Source organism: Vipera berus (assembly GCF_964194415.1).
Source record: "Vipera berus genome assembly, chromosome: 2".
In the NCBI taxonomy this organism is placed as follows: domain Eukaryota; kingdom Metazoa; phylum Chordata; class Lepidosauria; order Squamata; family Viperidae; genus Vipera; species Vipera berus.
Window position 1 is genome coordinate 247,205 of NC_138203.1, and position 12,796 is coordinate 260,000.

At 42.4% G+C, this 12,796-nt stretch overlaps 1 protein-coding gene across 1 annotated transcript in view; it reads right to left on the minus strand.

The window, feature by feature from the left end:
* Window positions 1-1,066: 1,066 nt before the first annotated feature.
* Window positions 1,067-12,796, minus strand: part of LOC308661888 (tetraspanin-36-like) — a 33,939-nt gene continuing 22,209 nt past the window's right edge. Inside the window, exons 2-7 of the mRNA XM_081317108.1 lie at window positions 11,975-12,166; window positions 11,494-11,568; window positions 10,647-10,742; window positions 7,590-7,748; window positions 5,198-5,275; window positions 1,067-2,769 (exon numbers count right to left, since the gene is read on the minus strand). Coding sequence (XP_081173234.1) covers window positions 2,683-2,769; window positions 5,198-5,275; window positions 7,590-7,748; window positions 10,647-10,742; window positions 11,494-11,568; window positions 11,975-12,166 — 687 coding nt within the window. The 3' untranslated portion in view covers window positions 1,067-2,682. The remainder of the gene's footprint in view (window positions 2,770-5,197; window positions 5,276-7,589; window positions 7,749-10,646; window positions 10,743-11,493; window positions 11,569-11,974; window positions 12,167-12,796) is intronic.

A 12,796-nucleotide genomic window follows, 5' to 3' on the forward strand; every position in this document is an offset into this window, starting at 1 on the left:
CCGAATGGAAGCCTGAAGTGAGGGGTAAAACTGGGAATGCAACACTTCCTATATTCAAGCAAAGGGAATGCTGAAGTCTAGCAATGGTGATCGTTTGCAAGTTATTTTGGAAAGCTTAGCAAAACCATTCAGCATGGTTCTTAGGTGTAAACTGGACTTACCCAACACACGCAAGGTAAAAAATTCACACAAATACTTGTTTGTTTTAACCAGGTCTTCTGTGTCATTTGTGCCTTTGCGATTCATTGGACATCCTGCGGGTTGATGTTTTATGCATAATACATAAGGACCGGTTCAGTCATGGGTTGTATGAATGCAATCATACCAAACAAATTGCTGTAATGGGATAGTCTGGCTTCTCCTTCCTCATACTCATCGTTCTGTTCTTGGCAGATCTTGACTGGAGTCTGAAACTATGAGGGATGAGCCTGACTGGCACTTGGATGGGAGACCACCAAGAGATTCCAGAGCTCAAGGCTAGACTGGGACATTTAAAAAGGCAGCAATTACTGTACACAGCACCACCATGCTGCCAGCTCCGTGAAAGCGTAAGTCAACTCATGAGGGCCTGAATTCATCTAGAGCAGAGGCCCCCAACCTTTGGGGCACCAGGGACCGCTTCCATGGAGAGAGGTTTTTCCATGGACTGGAGAGTGCGTGGTTTTGTGTGTTGCCTGCATCCCGTGGCTGGGGCTTCACTGGTTTGCACAGACCACTTTCTGGCATGCCGCGGACCAGTACCAGCCCAGTACCAGTCCAGACTGGGGGTTGGGGACCCCTGATCTAGAGACTTTATCGTATGCGGTAGGTGTATTCAACAGCAAATTGTAGAAAAGTCATTGAATATTTTGCCATTCCATGTATGAGAGAAACCCAGAAAATGGATTGAAATTGGGGGAAACTGGACACTAGCAAAATCCTTCCATATTGTCAATGTTGCCTATGAAGTCATCACAAGTCAAGTAGCTTAACCAAAATATCTTACTATCTTTATGTAACTATTTTACACTCTGGCTTTTTCAATTCTCCTGTTATTTTCAAATGAAATAAAATACTGTACTTTTTATTTTTGAAGTATTTTATTTAGGATTTCAGGAGGCTCTTTATGTAATCTAGTAGCCATACAATACTCAAAATTTAAAGAAAAATGGTTTGAAAAAAAAACAAAACTTGCTTTTCCCACAACAATACATATGCTATTCAAGTTGCTTCTCTGCTCACAAAAACAGGAAGACAAAAGCTAAAGAATGCATCTGATCGTGCCCCAGCAAATCAACATCCTTCATCTGGAGAAAAAGTTTAATGTCAAGCTCAGCTGCTGTTGGAATGAAAGTAGCACCACATTTTTAATATATTTCCAGGCACATCCTGAAATTTTACCCAACTGTGGTGCATACTGGATTACTGGACCAAAAATAGGCTGTATTCAACCCGGAGCATCCAGTGAATAAAGACTAAAAAAAAATCAAACCACAAACACTTAGATCAGCCTTCTCTAACCTGATGTCTCTGGAGTACATAACTGCTCCGTGCAGGTATGTCTGGGAATAAGTAATTAATCCATCACTTCTGAAGGATTCTAGCAACTCTGACTTTGTTCTGAAACTCAACAAATTTATAGCTAGGAATTGTACTTAGTTTTGACAGACTAGAACTAAGGATGCAGTGGTAAGAAGTATATTTTTTCCAGAGATGAGGCTATGATTGATATTTAGACCAGAGTATGTCTTTCTTTGCTTAAAACAGGGGTGTCCAACTTTGGCAACTTTTAAGACTTGCAGACTTCAACTCCCAGAATTCCCCACAAACATGGGTGGTTGGGGAATTCTGGAAGTTCAAGTCCACAAGTCTTAAAATTACCAAGGTTGGACACTCCTGGCTTAAAGTCTGAAGCCTATTTTAGGGATTATCTTACAACTTTATTGGGCTTCCCTTATACGAATTGTCAATTTACCACCAGAATTAAACATTTGACATCAGGAGCTAAAAAAGGGAGATTAGGAATCTATATGCATTTCCAACCTAACTCAACTTCTTAGCAGAAGTATTCACACAATCAGAAATGCAATGGATAATCTGTTAGAAAAGCTGATCACTCCCAGGTGAAGTCAGCCTATGTCTAAATCTCCAAGTTACTCCAGAAAACGTCAGTCTAGAGTAAAAGCAATTGTCGGCATTCGTGCCTGCAGTTTTTCTTGGGAGAAGGATCCAGCTTCAATCCAAGGCATGCTGTGTTCTCAACATTTACCTCAGAGTGAATTTCAAACACGTCTAATGTTTAGCCATTTCCACTGGATTTTAGAGATTTGCTATAAGCCCCTAGCCCTTTAATGGCCCAACCAATCTGGGGGAAAATATGACTTGTGTAAAAAATAATTTAAGTCTGTTCAAGGATAGACTCACAAATTGTATCAGACACTGGAATCGCAGACGCTGGTCTGTCTTTTCTGGTGAATGTCTCCATCTGCTGTTAAAACAAGGGCACCTTAATTTCAACTACACCAGACAAATCTCAGGCTTATGAGGATGTTAATGCCAACTATTTCATCTTTAATAGGACTTCTGAAAACCAGTGTAATCTCCTTTGGGATTTCATAAAAAGTGGGCTAATGCTTTCTACTCAAGACACCTTTCCATTTTTGTTCATGGGAATCCCAAAAGGAAAATTCCTCCATTCCGTGGTCAGGCAAACACCCCGGTGCTCAGGGGCTGATACCCGCTGCTTTCTTTCTTGCAGGCCAACACGCAGATCCCAAGCATTCCAAAAAACTGAAATGGAAAAAAATAATAAATAATAAACCTTTATTGTCAAAGTACAACATGTGTACATTGAGATTAGCTGAGCCTCCCCCCCCATGCTCTCTCCCCCCAACACACAGTGACAACAAACCCTCCATCCCACCACACTATGTGAACCAACTACACCACACACCGGCCTCCCAAGTCAATTCTGCATAAGATTATGTCCCATTCAAAAGCCTAACAGCCCACGGATAAAAGCTATTTTTCAGCCTGTTGGTACGGCTGGCTATACTCCTATATCTCCTACCGGATGGTAGGAGAGTAGATACCGTCCAGGGTGTGAGTCATCCCTGAGAATCTTCCTCACTCTTCCAAGGCAACGAGCCCTGGCGAGGTCATCCAGTGGTGTCAGGGCACAGCCCACAATGTCTTGTGCTGTTCTCACTACCCTCTGTAATACTTTCCTGTCCGCGGCTGTCAGACCAGCATACCAAACCACAATACCATACGAGAGGACGCTCTCTATAGTAGACCGGTAAAAGAGGGTCATTAGCTGTTGTTCTACCCTGTTCTTCCGCAAGATCCTAAGAAAGTGAACCCTCTGTTGGGCCTTTCTAGCCACCTGGGTTGTGTTAACTTTCCAGGTCAGATCTTCATAGAGGTAGACTCCCAGAAATTTAAAGGAGGAAACTCTCTCTACACAGTCCTCCCCGATGTAAAGTGGGGCAGGTTCCTCCTTTTTTCTCCGGAAGTCTAACACCATCTCTTTTGTCTTGCCGACGTTTAGGTGCAAGTTGTTGTTACTACACCATATGGATAGTTTTTGTACCTCCGCCCTATATGCTGTCTCATCCCCAAAAGCCAAAACGCTGTAATTAATCTTTCAGTCTGCATACATAGCATCGAAGAGAATATTTGTAGGTCAGGGCTGAACTGTGGGGTCCCTGATGCTTTCTGAGCTTGGCAGCTTTTCCTGCAGACATTTCGCTACCAAATTGGGCAACATCATCAGTGCTACTGGTTTTAAATGTTCCTTCTAGAATTCTCGTTGATCAGCATCACCTGTATTGAAGTGGAGGCTTCTCCGTAAAATATTGTGTTCTGCAGAAGATAGTGGATGGCTGGACATGTTGACCACCCATTCAGGCTCCGGGGCCTCTTTGATTCTGGGATTTAGTTTTAGGTAGCACTGATGATGTTACCTAGTTTGGTAATGAAACGCCTGTAAGAAAGCCATCCAGCTCAGAGACCACGAAGGACCCCATTCTTGGCAACCTTTACAGAATTTACAGTTTGAAAATGGATTGCTCTTCTCTCAAATCTGACCCTTAATAGTCTCTCCACCACTATTAATTTTCACTCCTGTGTCTGTCAAATTCAGTTTTGCCCTTCTGGGTGTCCTCTACATATTCTGGATTATAGCTAGTCCTCAATTTATGACCAGTTGCTTAGCAACCATTTCAAGTTTGGACAGACCTCCCTAGATTTGAAGTTCCAATACTCCCCTGCAGTCTCGTGACTGCATGTACTCGACAACCATTTATTCCAGTTTGGGGCTAAACTGGCCCAAAACAAACCAATGGCTTGTTAAACAACCGTGACGTTCGCTTAACTATTGTTCCATAAAAGGTTGTAAAATCAGGTTGGTCACATGAGTGACCTGTTTTATGACCATCTGTCAACATCCAGCTTGAGAATCCAAATAAAACTCCAGGTTCATTCCATTTCCGAAAATCTTACTGTTTATTGAATACACTGCATGGTTTTGTCAAAGCAAAACTAACTCTTGAGTTCTAAGCAAGCCATAGCTACATGTAGTATAAATCACGGTTTATAAAGTAAATACTGCCTCAACGTTGCACTTCTGGGTTTCTTTAAGAAGCCCCTGGCTATTTGTGGATTATGGCTTTGTGTGATTACTCATAATGGAAGATCCAAGCAAATATTTAATCCATTTCCTAACTGTCCCTGGAAAGACACATACTAGGTTAGAAAAGGCAAAGAGAGAAATGTAACTGAATGATGATTGCTTAAACATTCGAAGGGAAGAGAAGAGCCCGTGGAATGTTCCACTTAATCTGGAGGGTGGAGTTTTGTCTTTTCCAAAAAGCCAACGAATAAGAAAAAAACCTTTAGAATCACAAGAACTTTAGCAGAGACTGGCACGATCAGACCATGTTTCTCTAGGGATCATCTATGAAACTCGTGGACTGCAGGAAGCCTCCAGGATCACCACCATTTGGACAGAAACAGCCAATTTGGGGTACTGTTGTTTTTCCTTGTTTTTTAAAAAACCCAACAAATCAAAATGGGAACGAGGAGAGGAGGCCATTCAGAATGAAAGGTGGATCGGAACCATTTGGGGTCTGTCATGCAGCCCTTTCTTTGCAGTCCCCAGATGTCCTTTGAACAATAACCCAACTGAAAAGCAGGTTCAAACTTGGCAACCACATACCTTCACAATGGCAAAAGCTAAGACAACGAGCATTGCGTAGTTCAACAGGTCACGGAGATCCACTACCTTTTCACAGCCCTGTAGTGAGGGGAGATGATGGGGAAGAACTGATTATATAAGTTCAAAGGGTTCTGTCAAAAAGTTTAAGAGTTTTGTGCAAAACAAGAACTTGGTAGACATAAGGACATAAAGGCCTCTGGACCTGCCCAGATGTTCATCTAGTTCAAAGTTTTCATCTTTGACAACTTTAAGATGGGTGGACTTTAATACCCAGAATTCTCCAGACAGCCATAAGTTGAAGTCTACTCATCTTAAATTCCAAAGATGCTTTTTTCACGAGGCAACTGGACTTTTTCTTTGAAGACATTTTGCTTCTCATCCAAGAAACCAGAGCTGGAGAAGCTTCTTGGATGAGAAGCAAAAGGTCTTCAGAGGAAAGCAAGAAAGTCCAGTTGCCTCGTGAAAAAGCACCCTTGGGACAACCGTGACCTGCATGATGACTGAGAATCTCCACAGACTCTCATTTTAAAGTCGCCAAGGTTGAGAAACCCCGATCTAGTCCATTCTCTTATGTCCCACAGCCGCCAATCAGAGACTTGATGATGGACTTTAGTGAGGGGGTGGATCCTCAGGAGGGAGGGGGTGGATTCCAGAGGAATAAGAAGCAACTCAGCCCAGATATTACCAGTATGTGTGATAGAAAGAGGATGAAGATGGCTCCTCCCTAATAATCCCCAGAGTATATTGTAGATGCAGATAACGAAGTCCTAAGTCTTTCAAGATTTTGTCTATCAGTGTGAGAACAATAAAGAACTCAGCTTGGAAGATCACCAGGTGTTATTCTTGGGTTTATATTATTCTATTACTCTCAAACAAATTGGATGAAGCCCCATCTTGGGGCAGTGAATTCCCCCCATTAATGATAATATGCATTGGTTTCATCAGCTCAATCCATAAATATGAAAGGACAGGTAGACAAGAGTTTTCTTCAGATTAAATGTAGAGAGAGGACTCTCAAAGGACTCTCAGCATATTGTTTTTTCCCTGGAGGAGGAGGAAGACATTTTGCTTCTCATCTAAGAAGCTTCATCAGTTCTGGCTGAATGGTGGGGGGAATTGAACATTAGTTATGACAGGAGGTATTATATTCTTTGCAGTCATATATATTATGTGATTGCAAAGAAATATAATCCTTCCACACACACCCAATATCCTGTTGGAACTAATACTTCCATTTCCACCACCACCATCGCCATCTAGCCAGAACTAATGAAGCTTCTTGGATGAGAAGCAAAATGTCATCTTCTTCTTCCTCAAGAGAAAAAAACAGCAATAGCACTTAGACTTATATACTTATAAGTCTATAAGTATACTTATATATTTATACTTATATATTTACGGGAGCACCTTCTGCCGGCGTCAACTTCCCATCGTCCTGTGCGCTCCCACAGAGAGGGCCTCCTCAGGGTGCCATCGGCCAGGGAATGCCGACTGGCGGCCCCCAGGGGGAGAGCATTCTCTGTGGGTGCACCTGCCCTCTGGAATCAGCTCCCTTTTGAGCTCCGGATGGCTCCCGACCTTCGCTCCTTTCGCCGCAACCTGAAAACTTGGTTATTTGAGCTTGCCGGCCTGGACTGAGGGATTGGGAGTTTAAATTTTTAGAATGTGATTTACTTGTTGGGGCTAATTTAATTTAATTTATTTTTAACCTTGTATATTGTGTTTCAACTGCCCTGTACACCGCCCCGAGTCCTTCGGGAGAAGGGCGGTATATAAATCCAATAAAATAAATAAATAAATAAAATAAATACTGCTTCACAATGCTTTATAGCACTCTCTAAGCAGTTACAGAGGCAGCCTATTGCCCCCAACAATCTGGGTCCTCACGTTACTGACCTCGGAAGGATGGAAGGTTGACCCATCAAGATCAAACTCCTGGCAGCGGGCAGAGTCAGCCTGCAATACTGCATTTTAACCACTGCACCACCACGGCTCTTGAAAACGTGGTATAGTTGCCTTTTGAAAAAACACCCTTTGAGACAACCATGACCTGGATGACTGAGAATCTCCACATACGTGTATTGAACTAGAGCAGGGGTGTCAAACTTGCAACGTCACGTGACGTGCCGTGACTTTTTTTCCATTGCCAGCAATGGGGTGGGCGCAGTTTCGCCATGACGCATCTGGCCTGTGGGCCGGCAGTTAGATACCCCTGAACTAGAGGAATTTTGTTCATGAAACGGGAAACATATATTCCAGAATAAGATAAGTAAAGACAACCAGCATAGGCAAAAAATAATAATAATAATAATAATAGGAAGCTGGTTCATACAATTTAAGTTCTTGGATCTACAACTTTGGTCCTACTCAAGCAAACCCCGAATGCTCTTACTTGTGTGTTGAGAAGCTCCTTCTCACTTAGTCGTCCTGTGCAATTCATGACAGCCGGGCCTTGCTTGCAGCAGCTCAGAGGAACACTGTGGTTGCCTGTGGTGTTGAACCACTGGGTACCAATCCAGTCAGTGTAGTTTTGGACTCCGCAACACTGAAGCTGGAAGAGCAGCAATGGTGGTTGGAAGAGGCACATCCAAAATTCAGTCTGCTTGCCTTTGAGACTTTCAGGGCTCATCCCTGGAGCTTCTCCAGAAAGTGACACCCACCAGATGGGCCAGGATGGCAAGTCCCAGAATTCCTTGCATCTGGACAGGGCCGCATAAAGAATGCTCAATAAGAGCCGTAAGAATATACTGATTCTCTTCGTCCTTGGGGAAACACTGCAATCGAGTTTGGAAACTGGCGATTGTGTGTTGTGGACGCTCCTGCCCAGATACAGTATGCTGGAGAACTTTCCAAAAATATCAAACTATTGATGCTGATGCTTCACAATGAAAAGAAAAAAAAACCTGCTTCAACTTGATCTTCCCTTGTGATGTTTATGTGGGCACAACTATGTAGTTTTTTGGCAATAATACCAAAGCTGTTTTTCAGGCCCTCCTTCTTCTCTAGCCTTTATTTTTCAGGCCCTCCTAACTAAGGACCCAACAGACGTTTACGTTTTCTCAGTTTTGTTAAAGATTCGACCACATTCTTCACTACGTTCTGTGAAAGATTAATCCCACTGATGAAAACTCAATACATACAGTGACTAGTCTCTGAAATAAACTCTATAAATAGAATATCAGCACTGTATGACTAATTTTTGGAACAAAAATGTATTGAGAATGTTATGTTTTTTCACATGGGGAGGAAATACTTCTTTAAATGCAATCAGTACTTTGGAAGCAAAAACATCTCCTTTGCTGCAATACTAACAGATGAGATCTTTCATACCGAGCCATTCATCCTGATACTAAAACGATCAACCTATCTGCTGAAAAAAAGATTCTAAAATGGAATATATTCATTAAAAAAATTGGAACCAAAACATTATTTTATACTGTTAACTTCAGCTGAATGTTGCAAAAATAAAGTGAAAGAATTAGATAAGTTTATACCCAAGGATGGCCTTATATTTGTGAACCGGGCAAAAGAGTTTTGGTTCAGCATACAATGTGAATCGGTCCTTCTAAGTTATAAACCCAGCCTAAGTTTTGGTGAGTTGCGGAAATCTAGCTGGCTACTATTTAGTCAATAAGCCTTGGATTAACCAGGTCTTAGCAAGCTGGTGTCCTTCCAATATGATGACCTCCAACTTGGCTAGGAATTCTAGATCCAACACCTTGGAAAACAAACAGATTGATAAAGCTGGCTTAGCCATTGTGTTTAATTAATCTCCAGCTGCTTTAGAGAACTCTGAGGGGAAATGCAGCATCTCACTCTATTCAAGACTTTCCCATCGTTGTATAATACACCTACGATCCAGAAGCCATCAGCATTTGGCCTCCCAAGCAGGAGGGACGGCGTTTTTCCAGAGCTCAGATAAAGTCTCTTTTTACTTATTCTTTTATTTATTTTTATTTCCCCTACAATGTGGCTCTATCTATCTATCTATCTATCTATCTATCTATCTATCTATCATCTATCTATCTATCTATCTATCTATCTATCTATCTATCTATCTATCTATCTATCATCTATCTATCTATCTATCTATCTATCTATCTATCTATCTATCTATCTACATCTGCCTGTCTCTGTCTCAATTTCTATCAACACTTTGCTATCTTTTTTCTTTTCTTTCTTTCTTTCTTTCTTTCTTTCTTTCTTTCTTTCTTTCTTTCTTTCTTTCTCTTTCTTTCTTTCTTTCTTTCTTTCTTTCTTTCTTTCTTTCTTCTTTCTTTCTTTCTTTTTCTTTCTTTCTCTCTCTCTCTCTCTCTCTCTCTCTCTCTCTCTTTCTTTCTTTCCTATTACAGTACACCCTTTATACTGTACTAAGCCAGGGTCATCAGGAGAAGGGGTCAATAAAAGTCAAAATGACAGCCACAGCCATGAGATCAAAGGCCCGGCTGGTTTTGATGGGCAACATGGCTATCATCCTGAATTTTTTATTATCCCCCCCACTCCCATGGACGCTGCTGCTCTGGGGGCTTCTGGGGGCAAAGGAGACGGTCTCCTTGTGCACTATGACCTCTCATCCTGTTCAAGCCACTACGGGGTCTTTACGTATTTTTTGGAGATGGGGACAAGCGAAACTTCTCCAATCACTGCCTTAGAAAAGATTACAAATAAAGTAGTAAAACATCGGGATCAGGAATCCCAATTCTATTCTACCCGAGAGGACTTGGTATTTTAACTTAATTGCAACAGAACTATTATCAGCAATGCTTTCGATACATGGAAAGGATCAAGGAGCACGCAGGTACTCCTCAACTCATGATCACAATTGAGCCCAAAATTTATGTTGCTGAGTGAGACAGTGGTTAAGTGAGTTTCACCCCGTTTTACAACCTTTCTTGCAACGGTTATTAAGTGAGTCGGTTGTTAAGTTAGTAACACTGTTGTTAAGTGAATCTGGCTTCCCCACTGACTTTGCTTGTCAGAAGGTCTCAAAAACCAAGACGCTGCAACCGTCACAATTAAGATGCCAAGCATCTTCATTTTGATCACCTGACCGCAGGGATGCTGCAGTGTATGAAAGTGTGAAAAACGGCCCTGTCACTTTTTTCAGTGCCGCTGTAACTTTGAACCGTCACTAAATGAACTGCTGTAAGTCAGGGACCACCAGTGTTACTGTCTCTGTTTACTCTGTGGTGGATTTGCTGCTTTTCTTTTGTCGAGGGATCACAGATCTATGCTACTCTGCTATTTATGTTGGTTGACCACAATTCAACAGTTCTTTTTAAAATGTGTATTTCTACCCCAACTCCAATTCAAAATCTAGTTTTCTGTTCTTAAAAACAAAACCGCCACCAAACTAGGGAAACTACAATCAGAATAACATACGGCAGAAGAAAAATGCATTCCTATTTCCAACACCAATATCGTCATATCAGGAATCGAGTTTTCCTACCTCCCGCTGCAGGTAATCTACACTATGAGAGTTTTCTGATTTTCCATTGTAGGCTGCAAATGCTTCCGACAGAGAGTCGTGGAACTCAGCTGTTATCTGTGGCAAGAAAAGAAAGGCACACAGGTTGTTATTACCTCACATCTTTTCATCCATCTGAAATGCAACAGAAAGCATTAAGACATAAAAAGGCAAGATTTGTATATCAAACAACAGCACCGCCAAACGACGAGCTTTTGCTGTCCTTCTCTCCAGGTGCAAATAAAAGGTTTAAGCACCGGTGACCCAATTTAAAAAGGCAACACGTGATTATTTAAACGCTGAATCTCAAGGTTCCCAATTTTATTAGGCTGTTAGTCCACTTATGGGCGGCACGGTGGCTCAGCGGTTAAGACGCTGGTCTTGCTGGCTGGAAAGCCGACAGCGCAGGTTCGGGACCTGAGCACCACGCGATGGGGTGAGCTCCCATCCTTTCCCCCAGCTCCTGCCAACCGAGCAGTTTGAAAGCATGCAAATGCCAGTAGATAAACTGGCACCACTTCAGAGGGAAGCTAACAGTGCTTCGTGAGGTCGTGCTGGCCACACGGCCACAGAAATATCTTCAGATAGCACCGGCTCCATTGCCTTGAAATGGAGATGAGCACCGCTCCCTACAGTTGGCAACAACGGAGGGAATAAAATCTGCAAGGACTCCTTTTTTAGTCCATTTATATCTTTCTTAAATTCTTATCTAGCTTTTTTGCTGTTCGTATTTCTTAGTTCACTTTTTTCAGGGTCCACATAACTTTGAACAATCATTAAGTGAACGGTTGTAAGGTGGTTGTTTCATTACCTGGATATTTTCACTCACCTTTCCTTTGTAAACAAATCCAAGCACCAAGGCTGCCACTTCTGCAGCGAAGATCAGCAGGATGATGACCAAGAACTGAAGAAAGAAAAGAAGACTTAAGAAGCAGAGACACATCTGATCTTCTCCAGATGTTGCCAACAAACCAACCTTTGGAAGATTCGGCTGTTCTGTGGAAAGATCTACCCTCTTTCAAGATGTGTGGAATTCTGGGAGTTGAAGTCCACACATTTTCAAGTTGTAGGCAAAATGGGGTTTTAGACATTTTGGCATGATGGAATTAACCCTAGCTGACCAACTTCAGGGATTTCTGGAATATTTGAATCTCCTAATTTACTAAAAAATATCCTTTCCTACTAGGCAACTGTAAGAGTCCAGGAACGGAGGGACTGGGACAGGGACAATCTCATTGCCCACTTCCGCATCACCTTCAAGCAATGGTGTTATTATAAACGGGGCCAGCAGCGCCAGGCCTTATTCTTACCACTCCTAGGCCAATCTTGGATTCACGAAGGGTGGCACAGCAGCCAAGTATGCCAATGACCAGCATGACCACAGCAACGGCAATGATAATGATGGGGGGCAAAAGAGCATCTCGGTTCTGAAGAAAAGAGTCGTATTCCTTGTAAGCGTTGAGGACGTGTGCGCTGACATAGAGGAGTCCAGCTGCTGCCCCCTTTAAAAGATAAGGAGATGGTTTCAAAGTGTAATCCAGTCAATCAGCTTAAGTTAGGAGATCTTCTATCCGCCGCATTCCTCTATAAGCCCAACGGACTCCTTCCAACGGTATCTGATACAAGATTCACCCTAGATTCCACGTCACTGTCAGCCACCCAAATTGCAAGCAAAATCTAATTCATATTTATACTTTTATACTTTCGTATTGTATTACTGTGTGGTTTGGAGCTATTACTGTTTTGGACAGGAAGGCTGTGCCGAGAGTGGTGAGGACAGCAGAAAAGAGTATTGGTAGTTCATTTCCTTCTATCCAGGACATAGAATATAAGCATTGCTTGACCAGGATTGTCTCGAACGCTACACATCCTCTCTGTTCTGTACCAGCCTGCTATCGGCCCTGCAGAAAAGGCAGGGACAACCCCTTTACAAACGGCAAGAGGCTGGAATTACGCCTGCCAAATTTATAGCTACAAAAACAAACAAGACACAAACCAAGAAACAGGAGCTTTAAGAAACACGAACTATCCAAGCGGTTGCCTTCAGCAAACCAGCCCTCCCCACACATTCCCCTTATATAGAGTTCAGGGCGTGGCTTCTCTCTGCCTCCTTCCGAGGAGCCCCATTGCCT